This window comes from Vombatus ursinus, unplaced genomic scaffold (assembly GCF_900497805.2).
Source record: "Vombatus ursinus unplaced genomic scaffold, bare-nosed wombat genome assembly UNPS02014798.1, whole genome shotgun sequence".
In the NCBI taxonomy this organism is placed as follows: domain Eukaryota; kingdom Metazoa; phylum Chordata; class Mammalia; order Diprotodontia; family Vombatidae; genus Vombatus; species Vombatus ursinus.
Window position 1 is genome coordinate 67494465 of NW_020954576.1, and position 23664 is coordinate 67518128.

The 23664-nt window shown below is 35.9% G+C and overlaps 1 protein-coding gene across 1 annotated transcript in view; it reads left to right on the forward strand.

The window, feature by feature from the left end:
• Nucleotides 1–23664, forward strand: part of LOC114049459 (ryanodine receptor 2) — an 811539-nt gene that overhangs the window by 754263 nt on the left and 33612 nt on the right. The window contains exons 94-100 of the mRNA XM_027870708.1: nucleotides 5658–5744; nucleotides 6580–6798; nucleotides 9065–9195; nucleotides 10703–10745; nucleotides 14093–14226; nucleotides 18696–18756; nucleotides 22537–22683. Coding sequence (XP_027726509.1) covers nucleotides 5658–5744; nucleotides 6580–6798; nucleotides 9065–9195; nucleotides 10703–10745; nucleotides 14093–14226; nucleotides 18696–18756; nucleotides 22537–22683 — 822 coding nt within the window. The remainder of the gene's footprint in view (nucleotides 1–5657; nucleotides 5745–6579; nucleotides 6799–9064; nucleotides 9196–10702; nucleotides 10746–14092; nucleotides 14227–18695; nucleotides 18757–22536; nucleotides 22684–23664) is intronic.

A 23664-nucleotide genomic window follows, 5' to 3' on the forward strand; every position in this document is an offset into this window, starting at 1 on the left:
ACCCCTTCATCTTTAACTCACCCTGTGCCCTCTATCTATCTATCTTTCTATTTATCTATCTATATCTGTATCTATATCTATATATACATACATACATATAATTTTTTCCCTCCAACTACCCTAATACTGACAAAGGTCTCATGAGCTATAAATATCATCTTTCCATGCAGAAATGTAAACAGTTCAACCTTAATAAGTCTCTCATGATTTCTCTTTCCTGTTTACCTCTTCATGTTCCACTTGAGTCTTGTATTTGAAAGTCAGATTTTCTCTTCAGCTCTGGTCTTTTCATCAAGAATGCTTGAAAGTCCTCTATTTCACTGAATGACCAGTTTTTCTCCTGAAGGATTATACTCAGTTTTGCTGGGTAGGTGATTCTTGGTTGTAATCCTATCTCCTTTGCTCTCCAGAATATTATATCCCATGCCCTGCAGTCCCTTAATGTAGAAGCTGCTAAATCTTGTGTTATCCTGATTATGTTTCCACAATACTTGAATTGTTTCTTTCTGGCTGCTTGTAATATTTTCTCCTTGACCTGGGAACTCTGGAATTTGGCTACAATATTCCTAGAAGTTTTCCTTTGGGGATCTCTTTCAGGAGGTGATTGGTGGATTCTTTCAATTTCTATTTTGCCCTCTGGTTCTAAAATTTCAGGGCAGTTTTCCTTGATAATTTCTTGAAAGATGATGTCTAGGCTCTTTTTTTTGATCATGACTTTCAGATAGTCTAATAATTTTTAAATTCTCTTTCCTGGATCTATTTTCCAGGTCAGTTGTTTTTCCAGTGAGATATTTCACTTTGTTTTCTAATTTTTCATTCTTTTGGATTTGTTTTACAGTGTTTTGATTTCTCATAAAGTCACTAACTTCCAATTGTTCTATTCTAATTTTGAAGAAAGTATTTTCTTCAGTAAACTTTTGGACTTCCTTTTCCATTTGGCCAAGTTTGCTTTTTAGGGCATTCTTCTCCTCTTTGGCTTTTTGGACCTCTTTTGCCATTTGGATTAGGCTATTTTTTAAGGTGTTATTTTCTTCAGTATTTTTTGGGGTTTCCTTTAGCAAGTTGTTGATTTGTTTTTGATGATTTTCTTGCATCACTCTCATTTCTCTTCCCAGTTTTCCCTTTCCTTTTCTTACTTGCTTCTCAGAATCCTTTTTGAGCTCTTCCAAGGCCTGGGACTGATTCATATTTTTCTTGGAGGCTTTGGATGTAGGAGCTTTGACTTTGTTGTCTTCTTCTGATTGTATGTTTTGATCTTCTTTGTTACCAAAAAAAGATTCTATGATCTGACACTTCTTGAGAGGTTTGCTCATGATCCTAGCCAATTACTTGAGTTATAAACTCTTTATTAAGGTAGAGGTCTGCTTCCAATGTGGAGAATGTACTGTCTTAAGCTTCAGGAGTTTGTTCAGCTGTTTTCAGATATACTTCTAGGGACCTGTAAATTTTCAGTTCTTCCAAGGTGGTATGATAAAGGGGGAGGTGTTTACTCCTTTCCTGGCCTGTGCTCTGGTCTGTGAGTGACCACAAGCACTCTTTTCTGTCTTGGAACTGTGAAGATGATTTCCTCTCCACCACCACTATAAGCTCTGCCACTCCAGGACCACCCGTCAGAACTGTGACCCAGATCCAAGCACAGCAAAGCAAGAGATTCCTGCCTCATCACTGGCAAAGAGATCCCTGCAATCTCCTTCTGATCAGCCAGTTGATTCCCTCTCAGTCTGTGGGCCAGAAGCTCAGAAGGCAGCCACCACCCCGGGCCATGCTTGGGAACTGGGGCTGAGACCTAGCCTCTCTCTCACTGCAGAAACAGACTTTTCCCACTAACCTTTTAAGTTTTCTTTGGCGTTCATGTGTTGAGAGGTCTGGAAATTGCCACAGCTGCCTGCGATTCAGTCCTCTGAGGCCTGCTCCAGGTTTGCTGTGGCCTGCACACCCACGCTGAACTGGGCTCCTCTCCCAGCCTGGTGCGATATACCTTTCCAATCAACCATCCAGGTTGTCTTGGACTGGAAATTTGTTTCATTCTGTCTTTTTGTGGGTTCTGCTGCTTTAGAATTTGTTTAGAGCCATTTTTTTATAGGTATTTGGAGGGGTTTGGAGGAGAGCTCAAGCAAGTCACTGCTTTCACTCTGCCATCTTGGCTCCGCCCCCCCTTCCCCTTAAGGAGAAAATATTGCAAGCAGTGAAAAAGAAACAATTCAAATATTGTGGGGTCGCACTCAGAATAACACAATATTTAACAGTTTCTTCATTAACAGATCAAAAAGCTTGGATTATGATATTCTAGAGGGCAAAGGAGCTAGGATTGCAACCAAAAATCAACTACACAGCAAACCTGAGTATAATCCTTTAAGGGGAACAAGTGGATATTCAATGAAATAGAGGACTTCCAAGCATTCCTGATGAAAAGACCAGAGCTGTATAGAATTTTTTTCAAATATAAAACTCAAAAGAAGCATAGAAAGCAAATTTCTCAAATATATAGAGAACTGAGTCAAATTTATAGAAACAAGAGTCATTCCTCAATTAATCAAAGTAATCAGAGCTATCTGTAGTCATATGAAAAATGCTCCAAATAACTATTTGAGAAATGCAAATTAAAACAACCCTGAGGTACCACCACACACCTGTCAGATAGGCTAATATGACAGAAAAGGAAAATAACAACTGTTGGAGGTGATGTGGAAAAGTTAAAACACTAATGCACTGTTGGTAGAGTTGTATATTGATTCAACTTTTCTGTAGAGCAATTTGGAACTATGCCTAAAGGGCTATAAAACCATGGATATACCCATTGACCAAGCAATACTACTTCTAGGTCTTTATCTAGAGATAAAAAGCAAAAAGGAAAAGGAGCTATATGTTCAAAAATATTTATAGCAGCTCTTTTAGAGATAGCAAAGATTGGAAATTGGGGGGAGATGTCTATCAGTTGGGGAATGATTGAACAAGTTGTTGTATATGATTGTGATGAAATACTATTGTGCTGTAAGAAATGGTGAGCAGGATGCTCTCAGAAAAACCTGTAAACATTTATGAACTCTGATGCAAAGTGAAATGAGCAGATCCAGGAGAACATTGTACAGTAACAGCAATATTGTATGATGATCTACTGTGAATAATTTTGCTACTCTTGGCAATACTATGATCCAAGAAAATTTTGAAGGACTTATGATGAAAGGTGCTGTTCCATCTACAGAGAAAGAACTGGTAGAGCCTGAATGTAGATGGAAGATACTTTTTCTTTGTTTTTCTTCAGGTTTTTTTTTTAATGTATGTTTTCTTTTACAGCATGACTTCCAAGGAAATGTGTTTTTCATGACTACCCATGTATAACCTATGTGAAATTGCTTGCCTTCTAAATTAGGTGGGATGAGGAAGGAGGGAGAGAATTTGGATCTCAAAATTTGAAAAAAAAAGAACATTAAAATTGTTTTTACATGTAATTGGGAAAAAGTAAAATATTAAATTTTTAAAAATACTGAACTGCCCACTTGAGAGTGCTATTTCATGTTTTGCTGGTCTTGAAAATTAAATGCACAATTCTGAATTATTAATTTGCAAGTACAATAAAACCTCACATGTGATATTTTTAAGGGAATGGATTATTCTGGGTAGTTTTGTATCCAGAATAGTAGAGAATTAATGTTAAGTTTTTAGTTTTAATTTTTTATTGAAATCTTTATAAAATGTCCTTTATACTTCTCTGTCTTCTTAAACAGAGCTTACTGAATTCAAGTTAATGTTTTCTTGATGATTTAGAGTTTCATTAAAAACATCCCAGAATATGCTCTGCTGTAACTATGGTTGCAGTTATAACCTGATGTGAAGCATCAAACCAATGGGTATTGTCCCTAAAAATTTGTTTTCTTGCAAAAGCCTGTGATGCTGGTTTGCTTGCTGGTCCTACTTTCTTGGGCCCGTATAGCCTTTTGACCTCCTAAACAATAGGACATGGCTGCCTTTCTCCAAAAGTAGAAGAATTGAAGATGAAGGTGGCCTTCTCACAAATAATTTTCTCATCATCTTCACTGTTTTTCTCAGCATCCTTTGACATGCCAGCATCATTCAAAACACTGTTTGAGGTTTCTTCATTATGCAGTGATGCACCTTCTTTGTACATACAACTAAGAAGCAAGTGATGGCAGTAAAGATGATACTTTAACAGATACTTTTATAAAATGAAGTCATCAGCTCTGTTTGTAGACTTGAGGGCAGCAATTGTTTTGTTTTGTCTTCATAGATAGAACACTCAGAACTTTGAAGAAAAACAAGGTTCAAAAATTCTTCAAGGGTCATAGGATCAGGTTTAAAGCTGGAGGAGACCTCAGAGTCCATCTATTCCAAACCCTTCATTTTACACATGAGAAGAATAAGGGCTAGAAAGGTTAAGGGACATTCCTACAGTCATACAGGGGCAGCTAGGTGATGCAGTGGATTCAATGCCAGGCCTGGAGTCAGGAAGACTTTTATCTTTGTGAGTTCAAATCTGACCTCAGACACTAGCTGTGTGAGCCTGGGCAAATTACTTAACCGGGTTTGCCACAGTTTCTTCATCTGTCAAATGAACTGGAGAAGGAAATGGCAAACCACTCCAGTATCTTTGCCCAGAAAACCCCAAATGGAGTCACCAAGATTCAGACACAACAGAACAACTGCAGTCATACAGATAGTGATGGATCAAGGATTTAAACACAATTCTTTAACTCAAAATCCGTTACTCTTTCCTCTGTGCCACATTACCTAAACCTGCTTCCTCAATATTTGGTCTCTTTGTGTATCACCACAAATAACCACTCTATGCCTAATAAGACCTTAGGAAAGCTCATTGATGCCCATTAGGGTTTCTAAATTGAAGATATCACCTTAGTACTCCATAGACACTACAGAGCAGACCTGTGGTTGATTTCCATGTAGCAGTGCTTACTTTAGGAGCTTTTCTGCCAGACTGTAGAGCTCCTATGTCTTTGGTTTCTGTTACTGATTTTCTTTCTAAAGTCAGATTGTCTTCTGCTTGCCGTTTCTGTCACTGCTTCTGATGGCCAACATTTATTATTGTAGATCTCTGCCCTAGCCTACCATTTATGCCCCTTCACTTCAGCTGGACTCCATGACCAGCCGTATCCTAAAGAAATATGTCTGTAGTGTTCTTCAGGCTCCAATCACTTCTTTCTGCTTCTTAGCTTTTACCCAGAAAGATCAGGTTTTTACAATGATTGCTAAATAACCAGAATACTGAGTGACCAGTTATCATGTATTGGGTATAATCTCCAAATCTTTGGGTTATCCTGACTACATTGTTTTGTTTTGTTTTTGTTGTTGTTGTTATTGTTGGGTTGGGTTTTTTTTCCTTTTTGGTAATTGTTGAGTAGAAGAACAAAACAAAGGAGAATACCTCCCCCACACTCTTTATTCTTGTTGTTCTTTAATATTTATGATTTGAAATCATTCTGAAATCTGGGGAGTTCAGGAAGACTGGTTACTGGATAACTCAAGTGTTTCTTAGTTACTTCAGCTGAGTAATGTTTATTTGGAGTAATTTTTTTTATGCTAAAAAGGTTTTAGACAGGTCAGCAAGTATTTCATGGAGTGTAAGTCCCAGATCCCACCTTCTAATGATGTTTTAACATGATATTGTTTTAAATCATCTTCAGAACTACTTTGCTCGCAACTTTTACAACATGAGGATGTTAGCCCTATTTGTTGCATTTGCAATCAACTTTATCCTGCTCTTTTATAAGGTATGCATATCTCTTCTTTATTTTAAATGCTACATGTTGAATTCTGGAAATGAAATTAGAGTTTTAAAGTTTCACAAATGTGTAAGCTGAGTATATCTATTATAGCCATTTTAAAGTATGATTTCATAAAAGAGGGAAACTTGTAGGTACTCAATTACATTCTTGAAATTTTTGGAAAGACCAAGCTTAGTTTTATTAATCCTAATCAAATTGAGACCATTGGCAGAGAAACCCTTCTTGAACATGGGCTTCCCCATTATTAGTCCCAGGCTAGTCTGTCTGATTACAATTAGGCTGTTAGAAATACTAGAATGATTCACTGGAATATTTCACTGCTATACTTTATCATGTTTAATTTTATGGAAAATTGTCGTCTGCTTTTCTCCCTGTGTTCCAGCTTAGGTTCCAGCTTATTTCTATTAGATCAGAAAAAATTTTTAAAGGATTCAAATCCCCATATTACTACCTTTTTTTACAAAATGGTAATCTACATTGTGACATAAATCCTTTTACTTTTAGTCTCTTCATTTTTTTTAGAAAACTCCATGTTCTGGGGGCAGCTAGGTGGCACAGTGGATAGAGCACCGGCCCTGAAGTCAGGAGGACCTGAGTTCAAGTCCGGCCTCAGACCAAACACTTGACACTTACTAGCTGTGTGACCCTGAGCAAATCACTTAACCCCAATTGCCTAAAAAAAAAAACAAAACTCCATGTTCAACTATTTACCTTTAAAAAGAAGAGCATGTCTCTAGTGTTATATCATCTTGTGTTTAAAAATGAAAGTAATGCCTTTTAATTTCAAGAAGCTGATTGGGCTCTAAATGGTTTTAATTAGGTCTCCACTTCTTCTGTGGTAGAAGGAAAGGAAATTCCTTCCCCAAGTGCAAGTGAAAATTCCAGAATAAGTAGTTTGGACAGTCCATCACATCGACTCATTACAGTACACTATGTTCTAGAAGAGAGCAGTGGCTACATGGAGCCTACACTTCGGATTCTCGCCATTCTCCACACAGTTATCTCCTTCTTCTGCATCATTGGATACTATTGCTTGAAAGTAAGATACTAAGGGACCACAAAGGTATTTGTGTGTGTGTGTTTTTCTATAGTCAAAACCATTCTGACCCTTCAACTTGGAAAGAAAATTTTCAATCCTCTAGAATAAAATCTAGAGTACTGGTAGGATAATTAAGGGCTTTCATCAAATACTGTATGCACCTTATAGATTAGCTAAACTACCTCTTGAGAGCAGCTTACTCTTCTGATATGCTTTTTGCCAACAGTTTCTAATAGTTTCTAATTCTGTTGCAACCTTCCATTTATTTGACTAAAATTCAAAGAATTATTTTCCAACTAAAAATAATAGACATTTTAATGAAGTACCTCACTCAGGCATGCATTGACTTTCAGACTTCTGATCTCACTTTCTTTTCTTAGCACTCCATTCATTGTCCCACTAAAATGCCTCCTATCTATTTTTTTTTTTGTATTTCTTCTACCTCCTTTTTTTCAATTTTTATATCACATCTACTACTACTTTGCCTTCCTCAATTATCCCCTGTACTACATTCAGAGCAACTTTTAGTTGAATTACCTGTTAAAAGTGTAAAATTATATAGCATTCAGTAATCACTTGGCAATCTCACTATAACCTGGTTCACTCTAAAGTTATATTAGATATGATTGGCCTGTTATGAATGCAGATTGCTGACAAATTAGATATAGGGAATGAGGAGGGGGAAAGAATCAAAGATATCTACAAGATTTAACTGGAAGAGTGGTGCACCATCCATAGAAATATGGAGTCATGGGAAAGAATAGGTTTTAAGGGTTAGTGACGAATTAACCTTTAAAAATGTTGGTTTTGATGTGCTAGTAAGGAGTAAAGGATCAGTAGATTAGATAGTGAGCCAATTGGATATCAAGATTAACATTTTAACATAATCAACAACTGATAAAGGAATCTATGGTATGTATGCTAATCAGATTTACAGAGGGAGAGCTAACACTGTGAATGACAGTCAGAATCCAAAAGGATCTTAATAGCTAGAGGAGTGATATCAAACTCAAAGAGAAGCCAAGGGCCATTAAACTATACGTAAGGATCCCTGTGGGCTCATGTTGAATTAGAAAATCACATTAACAGTATCTATGTTTTATTGTATTTTTATTTATTTTGTTAAATATTTCTCAATTACATTTTAGTCTGGTGATACCTCTGGACCTAGAGCACTGGGCTAAATCTAATCAAATAAAATTCAGTAGGCATATATAAAGTCTTGCACTTGTACAAAGAAAATCGGCTTCATGATTAAAATATGGAAGAAGCATGATTAGAAATTAGTTTGTCTGAAAAAATTCTAGGGGTTTTAGCAGATTGTAAATTCAGTAAGAGTCAGCAGTATGACTTCAAAATCAAAAGACCTAATTCAGTCTTCAGCTTCATTAAGAGGGTCATATACTGCCCTTTTCAGACCTCATCTGGCATATTATATTCAATTCTGAGCACCATAGTTGAGGAGGACACTGAAAAGCTGAATAGTACCCAGAGGATATCAGCTAGAATGGTGAATAGTCTCGAGTCCATGTAGTATATGGATAGATTGGAAGAACTAGAATGGTTAGCCTGGAGAAGAGAAGTCTTGGGGGAGAATATGATAGCTGTCCTCAAGCATTTGAAGGATTGTCAATTAAAGGAGGTATTAGATTTGTTCTGTTTGGTCCCTGGGGACAGAATTATAAACAATGAGTGGGAGGAGCAAAGAAGTCAGTTTATTTGATATCAAGCAAAGCTTTCTAAATAATTACAGTTGTCTAAAAGTAGAATGACTGCTTTAGGAGGTGACTTGTTCTATCTCCTTGGGAGTGGTATGGTTTCAGGCAGAGGCTGACACTTTGTTGATTCACCTACCTATCCCTTCTTTAATTTGATCAGTTGGGTTGGGGAGGTGGGGAGGGAATCAAATTGGTGAATTGGTGAAGGATATCCTCACCAATTTTCCCCACATATAAACAGCTGAATAAAATACCCTCTTAGATAATCATCACTGTCTTTTTAATTTTTGTTTGAAAATAAGACTGTCTGTAGTTCTATTTAGATAAGCATTTTTAGTTTCTTATGCATGTGAAAAAATATGTATACCCATATGTGTAGCAAACTGTAATGTTTTAGTATTATCATTAGTTTGTTTTAACTTAATTTTTGGTTTCCTTTAAATACGTGAGAAATATTTTCCCCTAACAACTATTTTGTACTGATACTAGCCACTGAAGATACCAGAAAATTTATACTAATTCTGAACACATTTACTCTTCAACTGCAGGTTCCATTGGTTATTTTTAAGCGAGAAAAGGAAGTAGCACGAAAATTGGAATTTGATGGGCTTTACATTACAGAACAGCCTTCTGAAGATGATATTAAAGGCCAATGGGATAGACTTGTAATCAATACTCAGTGAGTATAGAATTGTATTGGAAATATTTGTGCTCCAAAATTTCAAAAAGTTAAAAAAAATTTTTCTAGAGAAGCTGCAGTGTAGTCAGAAGTCATTTGAGTTATAGACTTAACAAAGAAAATCAAAACACTGAGTAGTCAGCCTCCTGATGATGTCATCATTTTTACCCCCTTGTGTTTTGAAGATTCTAATAAAAATGTCATTTAGTTCAATCCCACAGTAGTAACAGAATTCACCATCTATTACCATTTGTTGCTGGGAATGTGCTACTAGAGTTACCTAATCTCCAGGAATGGGATTATCTCAGCTCAAAATACAAAGACAAGAAAAAATATTCATTCAAAGGAAATAAATGACATTAAGGTCAAAATACTGAACTTCACACATAACTACATAGGCACATATGATCCTAACTGTGTTGAAATGTCATCAAACAGAGTAACATAAGATGTACTAGATAAATTAATTATACAATCTTAAAGGAAAAAAATAATTTTTCGCTTACTTTAAGTCCATGGAGTCATTATCCAACTTTTAATGGCTTCTGAGTATTACAGGTAAATGTCAATTCAGGAAAGAAAATCATTCCTTTAAGTACAAAAAATTGTCATACATTATTTCTTGAAAAGTTTGTATTATTTCATTGAGGCAGCTGAACTAGATGGCATTTAGAACCTTTCTAGCTTTATCTAGGATACTATGCAACTAAAAACAGGCTAAAATACCTATAACAAAAAAGTAACAAAGGCAGTATATATACTGGCAAGTTTGTAACTTAAAAAACAACTTTCTTAATGAGAATTTTACTCATAATTATCCCTTTTATGGACATTAGTTTATGCTTGGTCCTTATTTTGTTTTCATTTATCTTTGATATCTTTCCTCTTACATTACTTTTATTTCTAAATACATCGTTCTGATTCCTCAGCAACTCTTCCCTTGTAACAGATTTTAAAATATAAACAGTAGATATATCAACATGTATTATACATATATATGTTTGTATCCCTTTGTATGATATATGTATATTTTTCTTCAGTATCTTAATATGCACATCTTGTGATCTCCGCCCACTTGTTGTTATATCGATTTAGTCGTGTCTGAGTCTTCATGACACTATTTGGAGTTTTCTTGGCAGAGATACTGGAGTAGTTTGCCATTTTCTTCTCCAGCTCATTTTACAGATGAGGAACTGAGGCAGACAGGGTTAAGTGACTTGCCCAGAGTCACACAGGTAGTAAATGTCCGATGCCAGATTTGAATTCACGTTCTCCTGACTCCAGGGCTGGCACTCTATCTACTTTACCACCTAAGTGCCCCTACAACCCACAGTAGGCATCTAATAAATTTTTATTGAATTGAATTGATTATTTGTTTCTAAAGAGAATATATGTTTGAAGATTTAGTAAAAATAAATTACTAGCTGTTTTCCCAATATATGTATGATTTTTTTTCTGTTTACATGCTTGATGTATAAAATAATGCATTTCTTTCTCTTTTTTTTAGGTCATTTCCCAACAACTATTGGGACAAATTTGTAAAAAGAAAGGTAATGTTTTTTATAAGGGAGTTTCTGTATTCTTCCACCACCCTTTTGAAGTACAATGCAAATTTTAATTTTTGTATGCAATTAGTATTGAATCATTGTGTAAAATGGGAATCAGAATATTTTACATGCCTATTTACATTGTTTCAAGAGTTAGATTGGAATCTGAATTTAAAGAATAGAATTTTTAAAATAACTATTCTATCCAGTTGCCAAATAAATGCCCAATAACTCTCTACACTACAGTCACCTCTGACTCAGCTGAATCTAAAATCGCATTGTACATTTTGATCTAAAATGGTTTTAAAAAAAACCTCTGAAATGATAAAGAAAGTCACGGTTGTCCCAAAGTGATTATCTTATGTGATCTCTGGCTAAAACCCCAAATTTGCCTCTTCCTTTCCACTATAGGAATTAAAAAGTAAAAAGCAGTTACGAAGACTGGATTTTTAAAAATTATCTCACCTTGAAAGATTGTTCCTCAGTAGGGTTTTCTTTTAGTGCTTTTGAATTGCTCTTTATTTTTCATGATCCTTTTAAATATTTTTTGAAGGGTTCTGATCACCTAATGACAACTCACCTTGTATTCCACATGAAATCTGAGGGAAATATTCCAGCTCAGAATAGCTTGCCTAGGCGTAGTTGCAGGGGGAAAAAAGTGGCCCTCCTCTCTTTTCACATACTTGTTTTGTACACAGTGTTCACATGCCTAGTTTAAGCACAGTTTTAAAATAATCACTTGTAAATGGATCAGCACTTTGTTACTGTCTAGGGGTGCTGGGAACCCTGAAATTCAAGGGCAAAAGATGCAGGTCCTGCCTCAAATGAATTTGACTCAAGCCTTCTTTCAGTCAGAGATAAGGTTTATTAGAGCACCAATTGAGGTGGGCAAGATTTTAAGAATTCACACTATTGGCCAGATTTTAAGAATCTGAGCATTTGTGACACTTGTATTGACAAGTGGGCCAGACTCTTAAGTAATATGAGCCTTTGTGATGCCAATACAGCCAGGCCAGACTCAAGAAATCTGAGCAATTTAATGGGAGGCAAGATGGACCTTGTATACAGAAAGACTGTGGAAAGGATCTAGGAGTGGTCAAGTAGTCTGAGATGACTGGGAGGTAACAGAGAAGGACCCAGAAGGTCCAGGTGGCCCAGGTGAATGGCAGGGACCTGGGACACAGGAAGGGGTTTAAATGGAATGAAGGAGTGGGGGCCTAGGGTGGGGCCAGGTGCAGACAATGTGAGGGTTGGGCTGGGTTAGAGGTAACAGAATTGTAGATTGGGGCTGAGTCAAAGCTACAAAGCATGGACAGTTGAAAGGATTATACTGAGATGAGCCAGGGCCATGTGGGAGAGTTCAGGGGAAGTTGGGGTGGGGGGAGGGGAGAGTGGGTTTCCAGGGCCTATACCCTGTCAGTTGCTATTGCTCATTTTTTATTTAAATCAAAAAAGTAAAAGTTCAAAAGAAACCTCTTATCTGAAACTAGAGTTTACATGAATAGATGAATAATTAGAGTATGTACTTTTAGAGGATTTAACAAATGAGAAGATTAAATTGATTCTGTATCCTTTATTGAACCTATTTATAGTTAATTGATTTTGTCCTTTAACATCCTAAGTTATGGCTCCTTATCTCTGAACTGTTAGAACTTCAGCTGCCCTGTAACAAACTAAGTTTTGGGGGGAAAAAGAATCTCATTTCCTGGAGGAAAGACCTCCCTATCTGCATTTCCTTTCTGTTACTAACGTGTTGGCCCCAGGAAAAGAGGAACCACATGGCCCCAGAGTAGATAGGTGCTAGAACTATGACAAGAATTCCTCAGTTAAGTCTGGAGTTCCAGGAATGAGAAAGCTGGCAGCAGTCGAACAGCTGAGGAGGAATAACTAAGGAGTTCCTGGAAAATTTTCTGAACTCAGTCTCCTAGAGGAGGAGATGTTTCCAGAAAATGCCGGAGTTGGAGAGCAAGTTTGTAAGTCCCTAGACCTAGCAAAGGGCAGAACCATGGAAGCATAAAGAGCTACAATGTGAAAAAACCAGAGAGAGAGAGAGAGGAGTCAGGAGGCACTTTGGATTGGTGTGTGTGTGGAGGAGAGTAGAGGAAGCATTAAGCCCAGAGAAGTACAATAAACCTGGAGAATTCATAATTCATGGGTTAATTCCAATTCCCTGGTGTGGGAAAGTGAGCTGACTGGACTGTTGACTAGCTCTAATGTGAAACCTTTGTGTTTCATATTTATTCTGCAGTAAAATAAAACCTATACTTAATTTGATAGATTATTAACCTGAGTTCTTGCATTGGAGCCCAAGGCCTTTCTGTAGAAACTTAGATATGAGACACATTTTAGTATTCTCAGAAGGAAACCCTGAGTACTAGTTAAAGAAAATGAGTTGTGAGAATTCCTTCAAGTATGTACCTGGTCTGGGGAAACCCATTTGGTTCTGGGCCATGTATTGGCCATGTTGTTGATAGTTCCTAAATTTTATTGACAGCAAATAAGAAATACATTTTTCATGTTGAGACCCTGCTTAACTCCAACAGAGCTTCAGTCTTTTAAAGTTTAGGATATTACAAACTGAAAACCTTTCCTGATGACATAATATTTCAAAAATATATTCATAAATGCCATTTTAATTGCTGCTGCTGTTTGTTATGTGTGTTTATTACACTAAAAACCTATGCCTACAAAATTAGCTTTTCCTTATCCACTAAACTTAGATTTCCCTTTTTCTTCCTCCTCATTAGTTTTTCTCTTATCTGTTTTCTCACTCACCTTTTCTTTTGTATCACCTCTCTTCGACTTCACTATTACACCCTGTTCCTCCTCTTTTTTATCCTTTCTGCTCTTCCTCTCTTCCCTCTTCTCCCTCATATTTATTGTTAGTGTTATTTCGGGAGCTATAACAGAAATGGCGGATAGTCCAGGAGTGAATGAATCCCAGAACAGAGATGAACAGAAAGGCCAAAATCTTGACTTCAGCCTTGTGAGGGTGGACTGCAAGTCTACTTTTTACCCAGATTAGAGCCTGGGTTCTTCACTTCCTAATGAAGTAAATGAACAGCAGGTAGTGGTAGACTTGTTTATGATAACGAATAGCTCCCTATGAGTGAAGAGAATAATGAATTAAACAGCTGCTATGCCTACAATATATAGATTCCTGAGGGCCAGTGAGGCTAAAGCGGATGAGCCATATTCAAGTAGTATATTTTGAGAGGCTTTAATTGTTTTTATTTGTTTATTATGAAGCACTGTGATAACCTTAATGTTTGTGTTCACATGAAGAAAATGAAATTTATTTGGGACTTGAAAATAGCAAAATTATGTTTCTTCCTTTTTCTTACTTTCAGGTTATGGATAAGTATGGAGAATTCTATGGCCGAGATAGAATCAGTGAATTACTCGGCATGGATAAAGCCGCTCTAGATTTCAGTGATGCACGAGAAAAGAAAAAGCCAAAGAAAGATAGCTCCTTATCAGCTGTGTGAGTATTTCCTCCGCCTTAAAATCAAGCATTTAAAAATTCATTCCTCATCTTTCCATATCACAGATGTTTTTGCCACCCTAAAAAGAAGAGAACAGAAAATATTAATAAGTATGGATGGATTTAGATATTTTATGTCTCTGTAGTATTTTATCTGTGAGATGTTTGATCTTTTCCCATTAGTTTAGTTTTATTCCCCAGACCTAAAGAACGATGTTTCTATGTTAATTATTAATTGCTAAATGCAAGTTACATATATTAGCAAGCATATATTTTGTCAATAATAAAGTCAAGCATACCATTAATGAAGAAGCTAGGGATTCCACTTTATTATTATCAAGGTAAAGGCAAACAAATATGAGTTATTTATCTTTGGCAAGGGTCTTTTTGTCTGAGGAACAAAATTAGTTCACTAAAGAAACTGTAAGTGATGCCTATTACTAGGCCAAAAAGAAAAAAAAGGTTTTTATAATATCCTTTTTCAAAAATATTCAGAAACATGTTTCAAATTTCTCTGAGTTCTAGATTGAAAGAGATTGTGATCTATACACTTTCATGAAAGGAAGATGATTAGGAGACTGGGACATATAGAGCCTTGTCTACTCTTACTTGTATGATGAATATTCCATTCTTGATATTGCTTTCATCTTCCTCTTTGAAGCTATACTGTACTATAAACTAGATGGTAAATCCCTTTTAATGAATCAAATAACTACATAATTTAGAAATCACATGTGAGATTTAGGCTTCATAAAAACCAATCAACACATACTAATTCAACATTTTGAAAAGCTCCCCAATTGTCCTACTAAGTTATCTGTTCACAATCTGGCTTTCTTTGGTGAAGGATAATTTTTTTTTTCATTTTGTTGAAGAGTAATTAAAAACTCACTATTCCACTAGTTACTGACATCTTCCTCATGATAAATTATGGGAATATAAAAAGCAAAGTAACCATATTTCAAAAAGAAAATTAAGATCAAGGGTGTTTTTTTCCTGGTCTTTTTTCTTTTCTTTAATGCACACTTTTTTTAAATAATGTTGTCATCCACAACATTACTCTGCTTTCCTGATTTTTATAAATTTTTTTGAGGAGGAGAAGGAGAGAGTTTGATACTGTGACTTCATCAGTTTGGAGAATGGCTGGTGTGGAAATTCTTCTTTCTGTAAATGATACTTTCTTTATCTTTAAAAGACTTATGCTTAGGGGCAGCTAGGTGACGCAGTGGATAGAGTTTACTAGCTGTGTGACCCTGGGCACGTCACTTAACTCCATTGCCTAGCTGGAAAAAAAAGGGTGACTAGATGGCACAGTGGATAGAGCACTGGCCCTGAAGTCAGGAGGACCTGAGTTCAAATCTGGCCTTAGACTAAACACTTGACACTAACTGTGTGACCCTGCACAAGTCACTTAACCACAATTGCCTAAAAAAAGACCTATGCTTATGCAACCTTTCAAAATCTTTGTAAAATTTGAATATGTTCTGCAATAAAAATAATTGTTTTAGTGATAGTGTGTAAATAAACTTAGAGATCATCTGAGATAAAAGGAAAAGCTAGACAAGTGTGTATCAAAAAGATTGCCACCTTTCAGTTATATGCAGTTATCTGTGGTCCTATTCTACATAGATCTGTGCAATTGGATTGGTGAGGGCAAAAAAAATGGTAGGTAGCTAGACATTTGCTCCTCCCCTCCCCTCCCCTGTCCCTTTCCCTTGTTTCCTTCTCTCAACCCCCTCTTCATCATAGCTGTACAATCTATATGTCACCTATATCCTCTTATACTCAGTTACAAATCAGTTTATCTTTTGAATCAGTGTAGTTAAAATATATATATGTATATATATGTGTGTGTGTGCACACGTGTATATAAATACAGATATATACATATACACATTTGTATATATGTGTATGTGTGTGTATACATACATACACATACAAACAAACAAATACATTTGTAAATGCCTAGTTGAAAGATTCACTCTGAACCAATCTTGCTCATAGGCTTATGATGACAATATCCTGTTATTTCTAACAGTACCTCTGAAAGTCACATGTCTAGTCAAAACCATAATTTAGTGTGAAAAAAAACTCTAAATCACCGTGGAGACCTCAGGACAGCCACCATAGCACTTTCCTCAAGTTAGCTACTCTGATTTTCCTTTGGTACACTGGAGGGCAATTAATACATAATGTAACTCTGAGAGTTCTAAATCAAAGAAAAATCTTCTTTTGCATATACCATAGGAAATATGGTAGCTTGTCTGTTAGTCCTTTCAGTTACTTGTTAGCACAGCATTACTAATGAGTATCTTTTTCAAAAACGAAGACCAACAACTAGCATAGCATCTCCAAAACCATCGTACTGTAGGAGCAAAGGTAGTATTAGCATATATTAGCATAGCATTTTATCCAGAAAGTAACACTACTTTTCTAACTAAAACCATTCTTTAATTAGACTTTTTTGTATTGTTTTGATATCAACATTTAAAAAGAAATGTGCACTTCAGGATGCTCTGAGAACTAAAATGGTTGAAGAAATGAAGTGATAATAAACTTAAAATGAGGATATTTCAGTTTCAAAAGACAAAGGCAGAGACTATGATCAAAGTCTTAAGAAACCATGAAGAATGTGGATAGAGTAAGCAGATGCTTGTTCATCAAATCACAATATACAGGAACTAGGAGACATCTCTTGAAGTTTAAAATAAGTATAATAATTCATAAGTTATTAAATAAGTCATATAAAAAAAGAGATTAAAGAACCAAGGTTCTTTAGCCTATAAAAACAGGTCAAACAAAGGATAGACAGCGACTATATCCACATAAATAACATAATTAAATCATAGAATTGTAAAGTTAGAAGGACTGTCTCATGCCTTGAAGCCACGGGGGGGGGGGGGGGGGCAGGTTCCCCACCCACTAGCCTAATCTCATTGTACAGTGAATTGAGGCAAAAGAGAAAAAGAGGCTTGCTCTAAGTCACATATCTTAGTCACAGCCAGAACTAGAACCAGGGTTTTCTTACTCCTTGTCTAATACTCTTTGCACTGTAAGTTACTATCTCTCTAAATAAAGCCATATAAATTTATAAGGGCACCGACTACCTGTCTTGTTTTGTTTTGTTTTTTAATCACCAAAGTAATTGAACTAAAAAATAATAGGTTTCAAGTATAGTGAATTGGATGTGATTTTGACTTAAAGGAGCACTTCCTGAAAGAAAAGATTATTAAAACATAGAAAAGTTTTGTAAGGGTTCATAAAATCAGTCATCAGTCTTACCCATTTAGGGATCATCAATGACATTAGATAATAACCATATGAAATTTTGTTCAGCTGTATCATAGTGTTAGCAAAATATCAGTTGGATTTCGTTTAGTAGTTATCTCTGTGAGTACAATGATGTCCTTATCCATTTGGATGTGTGGCTGAAGGAAGCTTCAGTGCTTGTGACAACAGCTACAAGATCATATGGGACCTGCTAAAGAGCTCTGTTTTTGATGAAGTAAAGAGTACAGCATTAAAGGCAAATTCATTATTCACTACATATGCAGTGGCAAAAGAAACCTAACTTCTGTTGAGGTAGGAAAAAACCTTCAAAAAGCCATTAGCAACTGCTTGTAATTGGCCAGAAGTTAAGTTCTGTTTTAAGTGTAAACAGTTCTGTAAAGAGAATAAAACAGTTGATACAAAGGGAAACCAACTTCAGAGCACAGGATGGTCTGTGCTTGTGAGATTTATGCATATATTAACTGCCTACTATGTGCCAGGCACTGGCAATACAGAGAGTGAAACAATCCCTATTTATACATTAGCATATATGGAGTAGGTATAAAGAGAATAACTATAAATGCATAAGAAGTAGTTTAAAAACTGGTTGATTTGGAAGGGAAGGTACTAGCAGTTGAGGGAAATCAGAAAAGGCTTCATAGAGAAGATGCTCCTTGAGCTGCATCTTGAAGAAAGAGAGAATTCTACGTGGAAGAGGTGAGGAGGGAGGACATTTCCAGGCATTCCAAGCTTGGGGGACAATCAGTGCAAGACACAGAGATGCGCAAATTTTAAATATTTTGATGACTGTCAAAAATATATATGCACAGATGTACATATGTGGGTGCATGTAGTATTCAAGTTGCAGGAATGCAAACTGGAAGGAATTTGTATTTTTACCTAAGATAAAGCTAATGCAGCCTTTAAAAAATGAAAAACACGAAAGGTCTCCTGGGGACAGAATCAGAGGTCATATTCTTAAATGGCAGGAGACGACATTTAAAGCTTGTTTTACTTTTACACTCTGGAAGTTGTTGGAATGGATTACCCACTTCTCTTGACACATTTAAAAATGGGATTGGTATTTATCCACTGGAATGCTTTGTCATGCAGAGTAGTAAAATGAATTCATTAGGGTTATTCCAAGTCTGTGTGTGTGTGTGCATTCTCACAGATGATGTTCTTTTTCACCATTCCAGGCTGAATTCAATTGATGTGAAGTATCAGATGTGGAAACTAGGAGTTGTTTTCACTGACAATGTAAGCTTATTTTAATAAATCTACTACAAAATTAGATGTAACTTAGTGATGTTTTTTATCATTTATAAGATGCAAAAGAAGTTTTGTGTATATGTTTTAAAATTTTCCAAATATCAGTTTACTTAATGAAGTTAATTTCTAACAAAATTATGACTTAGTTCTTCTCTACTTATTCAGATTGTTTTCAGCAGCTAAAAGAATGAAAGTGCTATATTTACAAATAAAAAGAAATTATGATGCAAATTAATTTACATCTGAAAGGTATGAATACCTTTAAGAAAGCAAATACTTCCTATTTACTGCCAGACCCCAAGTATCTAGAGAAGATTAAAAAGAAAGGTCACACAAATATTTGAAGAAATATTCATTCTGGCAAAATCACATTTTCAGAAAGGAGAGGCATATGGAATTATTTTGCTCTTCTCCTTAATTAACCTTTCTTTTACTAAGAAGCATTTTTAGACTAAACATAGGGTCTCTGAGGATGTCAAAGTAGCATTAAAAAATAATGGATCCATTGGAATCTGCCTGCTTTAAGGTACTATTTTCTTACCCATTCTCAAAATGTATTTATGGATTTTATCCAGGAGTTTTTCTCACTTTTTTTTTTCTTAAAACAATTTCCATTATCTATGTTATCTGCTTCTTGTCCTGAGCTGCTGAGCTTTGTCAGGAAAAAACTTATGAAAATACAGCCGGGCCTACTACAAAGTTATAAACCTCTAATATCTATTAAGCCCTCCCTTGGATGCTTTCCATTAGTAGTAGTGCCTACATTTATTTAGTGCTTATTCTGTGCCAGGTCCTGGGAGTTCAAATATAACAAGTCCTGCCCTCAAGGAGTTTACTTTGTACTTAAAATCCCTTTATTCACCTCTTTTCAATTCCCTGTCTCATTCCCCCACTACATCATTTCCAGACTTTTTTCTTCCATTCACACCCCTAAGGGGACCCTATCTCCAGAGGCAGATGTAATATAGTAGACAGAGTACTGGGTTTGGAGTCAGAAAATTTGGGCTTGAATCCTAGTCCTGCTTCTTCAACCTATGTTACCTTGGGTTACCTTGAGTCTCTCCTCTGAGACTCAGTTTCCTTATTTTAAAGTAAGAGGATTAGAACAGATTACCCATAAGACCCCTTCCAGGTCCTTATGTACGTTTAGCCTTAGCAGACAGCCTCTTGTAATCGTTACTAGCTGTGTAAGTCACTTAACCTCCATCTACATCAGTTTTCTCTTCCTTAAAATGGGGATAATAATAGCACCCACCTCCCAGGGTTGTTGTGAGGATAATAACTGTAAAGAAATAATAATTGTAAAATGCTTATCACAATGCCCAACAACTGATAAATGCTGAAGCCAACATTAGAATCTGTGCTGTCTTAATAGTAGTGTAATGTTTTTTCCATGATAATTTTCAAGAGCATTAATTTGGAGTCGACAGATCTAGATTCAAATTCTACCCCTGTCACTTGCCCACTATCTGACCAGTGGAAAGTCACTTCACTTCTTTGAGGTTCAGTTTCCTGATTTGTAAAATGGGGGTAATAATGCCTACCTTACCTGGTCGTTGTGATGATCAAATGAGAATAAGGTGTACATTTTATAGTACTCTTAAAGTATTATATACACATCAACTATTATTATTAAATTTCCCAATTTGTCTATCTTTCTATATCAAAATGTCTCTGTAGCCACGTTATTCTCACCAGTTCCATTTTTAATTAATTCATATTTATTCCTTATACCTCTCCTCCTTAAAATTTCTCTATGTATATTTGATTGAACCACCATCCTCAAAGTTACTGGGAATCATGACCTCACAGTCATCTTTGAATCTTCCCTCTCCTTCACCTCAGATAGCCAATCAGTTGTTAATTCCTGTCAATTCTGCCTTCAAAATCCTCCTACCCTTGTTCCCTTCTTCATGATCCTACTTCAACTAATTTCATTCAGCCATCCATTTTTTCTCTTTAGACTGTTGTAATGACTTCTTAACTGATGTTTCTGCCTCCAGGTTCTGGCCTCTAATTTGTTTCTCCCCAGCTTTTTTCCTTAGAAACTACTTTGATCATACTATCCCTCTGCTCAAAAACTTGCAGTGCTCGCTCCCTGCACACCAAATCAAATATATATCTCTGATCCTGGAATTCAAGACCTTCCATAATCTGGCTCCCGTGTATCTTCACTGATTCATTTCATACTACTCTTCATGTACTTTAGTGCATTCCAGCCAAAATAGATCTCTCTCGGTTAGGAAAGACTTATGATAAAAAATGCTATCCACCTCCAGAGAAAGAACTGATGATGTCTGAATGCAGATCAAAGCATACTTTGTTAAACTTTTTTTCATTTTTTTTGTCTGTGTTTTCTTTTACAACATGACTAATGGAAATATGTTTTGCATGACTATACATATATTACCTATATCAGATTGCTTGCCTTCTCAAGGAGGGGGGAAGGAAGGGAGAAAAGGAAAAAAATTGGAACTCAAAATTAAAAAAAAAACAATGCAAAATTGTTTTTACATGTAATTTGGGGAAAATTTTTTAATTTTTTTAGATAAAACAAAATAGACATCTAATCTTTCCCTTTCCTCTCCCCAGGCTTTTGTTGTCTTGATGTCTCTTCTTGATGTCTCTTCCTTCAGTGCCCAATTTAACTTCCACATTCTCCATGAACCCTTCTTTGATCCCCCTCACTATAATCCACCAGGATCTTAACCTTTTGAAATGTTTCATTATTCATTCATCATACTCTACTCAGATCATAATGATTTGCAAAAATGTCTTGCACGTTCGTTTCAGTTCAATAAATATTTATTAAACAACATTATTCAGGTATATGGTAGATGCTTAACAGATGTTCAAATAAAATTATAACCTTTATTACTTTATCAGGTCCTTAGCCCCTTAAGATCTTGGGTGTCTATCTCTAACATGCTACCACTCTGCCTTTCAAAGTCAACAGTCACCAAGTCCAACAACTTTTTTTTTTTATCAATCTTCATTCTCTTTGACCTCTCTGCATCATTACTGACATTGAGTTTGTACTTGATAGATGTTTACAGATTTTCTTGCCAAATTGAAACTCTTTTCCTTTACTTTCCATACCATCACAGTGTCCTGATTCTCCTCCTTTTTTCCTCTCTAATAGTTAGATGCTGGCTTCCCTTCTTTAACCTATACCTTAAATATGCATGTATTCCAAAGGATCCATCTTCATTCTGCTCTTCTTGCTCCACTGTCCTATTTCATTTATTCCAAAAGCTTCAACTTTCACGTATAAGTATGTGACCCCAAATTCTAACAGCTTCCTTTTCATTCATACCTCTGCCAGCCTAATCCAAACTTTCATCATTACCCCTATAATAGCACTGACTCTTAGAATGTCATCTCAAGGTTAGTTTTATTCTGCTTCAAATAAAGGGAGGAGTATGAAAAAAAATCCAAGCATCATCTGCTAATCTCTTGGATTTATTGTAGAGTAATAAGTCAGTTACATTTACTGACCACCTTTGTGCAGAGCACTGTAGTAAGTTCTGAAAAGGACACAAGAGTTAGTAATTAGTTCCTCCCTCCTGAAGATGATTTTTTAATGAGCTGGAATAGTCAACCTAAAAGAAATTGTAAAGAGCAAGTTAACATGACTGCATAGAATATTTACTTATATTCTGAAAGAATAATCAAGTAAATAAAGTGATTGGTAGTAAATAAAGTGATAGATGGTATCAAATTGACGACAGACTGATAATTTTCTTTTTCTGTGTTTCTTCTCAATAGTCATTTCTCTATTTAGCCTGGTACATGACTATGTCTGTCCTTGGACATTACAATAACTTCTTTTTTGCTGCACATCTTCTTGACATTGCTATGGGATTCAAGACATTACGTACCATCTTGTCTTCAGTGACACACAATGGCAAACAGGTAGATAAAGTCTTTCCACTTCTTTTTCCACAACAGCTTGAAAAACAAAAAAACAAACAAACAAACCAAAAAACCAGTGACTTCTTAATTCATATCAGCACTTTGCAAAATGGCCAGCCTGGGATTTGTTCTGATGAATAGTTGTTTGTCCATTTGTTTGTATTTTTCCCAACACAGAACTTTATAAGGTGGCTATTATATGTATGGTATATTATCCTTATGCCAAGTAGAATCTGAGTATAACTGAAAGAGACCTTAGAAATCATTTAATACAACATCTTCACTTTATAGGTGAAGAAAGTATAGACTGAAAATATCAGGTAACATGCCAAAGGTTCACATACCTGGTCAGTGGTAGAGTCGGGATGAGAAACCCTATCTCCTGACTCTCAGTCTGTGTTTTTCCTGTTATATCACATCTGCTCAGCCCACAAAGCAGAGAAAACCCTAAGAAGCTCAACAAGTTTTTACCAGTTAGTGGGACAGAGACATATTCTAATGAGATGCTGGATCATTCCCGCTTCCGTGACAGCGTAGACTGTTGATGAATTTCTTGCTGGCGTTTTGATTTTGCATATGTTATTGTTCATCAATTTAATTTCACAAATAGAATAAAAAAGTCAATGAGGGCAATGCTACTTGTTTCAGAGAGAGCTATGCCATATATTTCCGAACCGTGAGTTGGGTACCTACCACATGATATGTAGTGGGGTCATTTTATATATGGAGTTCAGAGGACAGTCTTCTAATGGTACCTTTTGAATGGATAAAATGTGATATTTGTAATGGCCCAAGGCAAGATAAAGCAGTGAGACTGGATCACAATGCACTGCAGAAATTTGAGGCACGTTTTAGAACAACAAAGCTGATCAGAACAGCAAGCAGAGTGTTCTTGACAGTAGAAGAAATAGAACCCAGGAAATTCCTGCTCCACAATACCTACAGATGAGTTTATATGTAAGAGCTACTATTTAAGCTAAG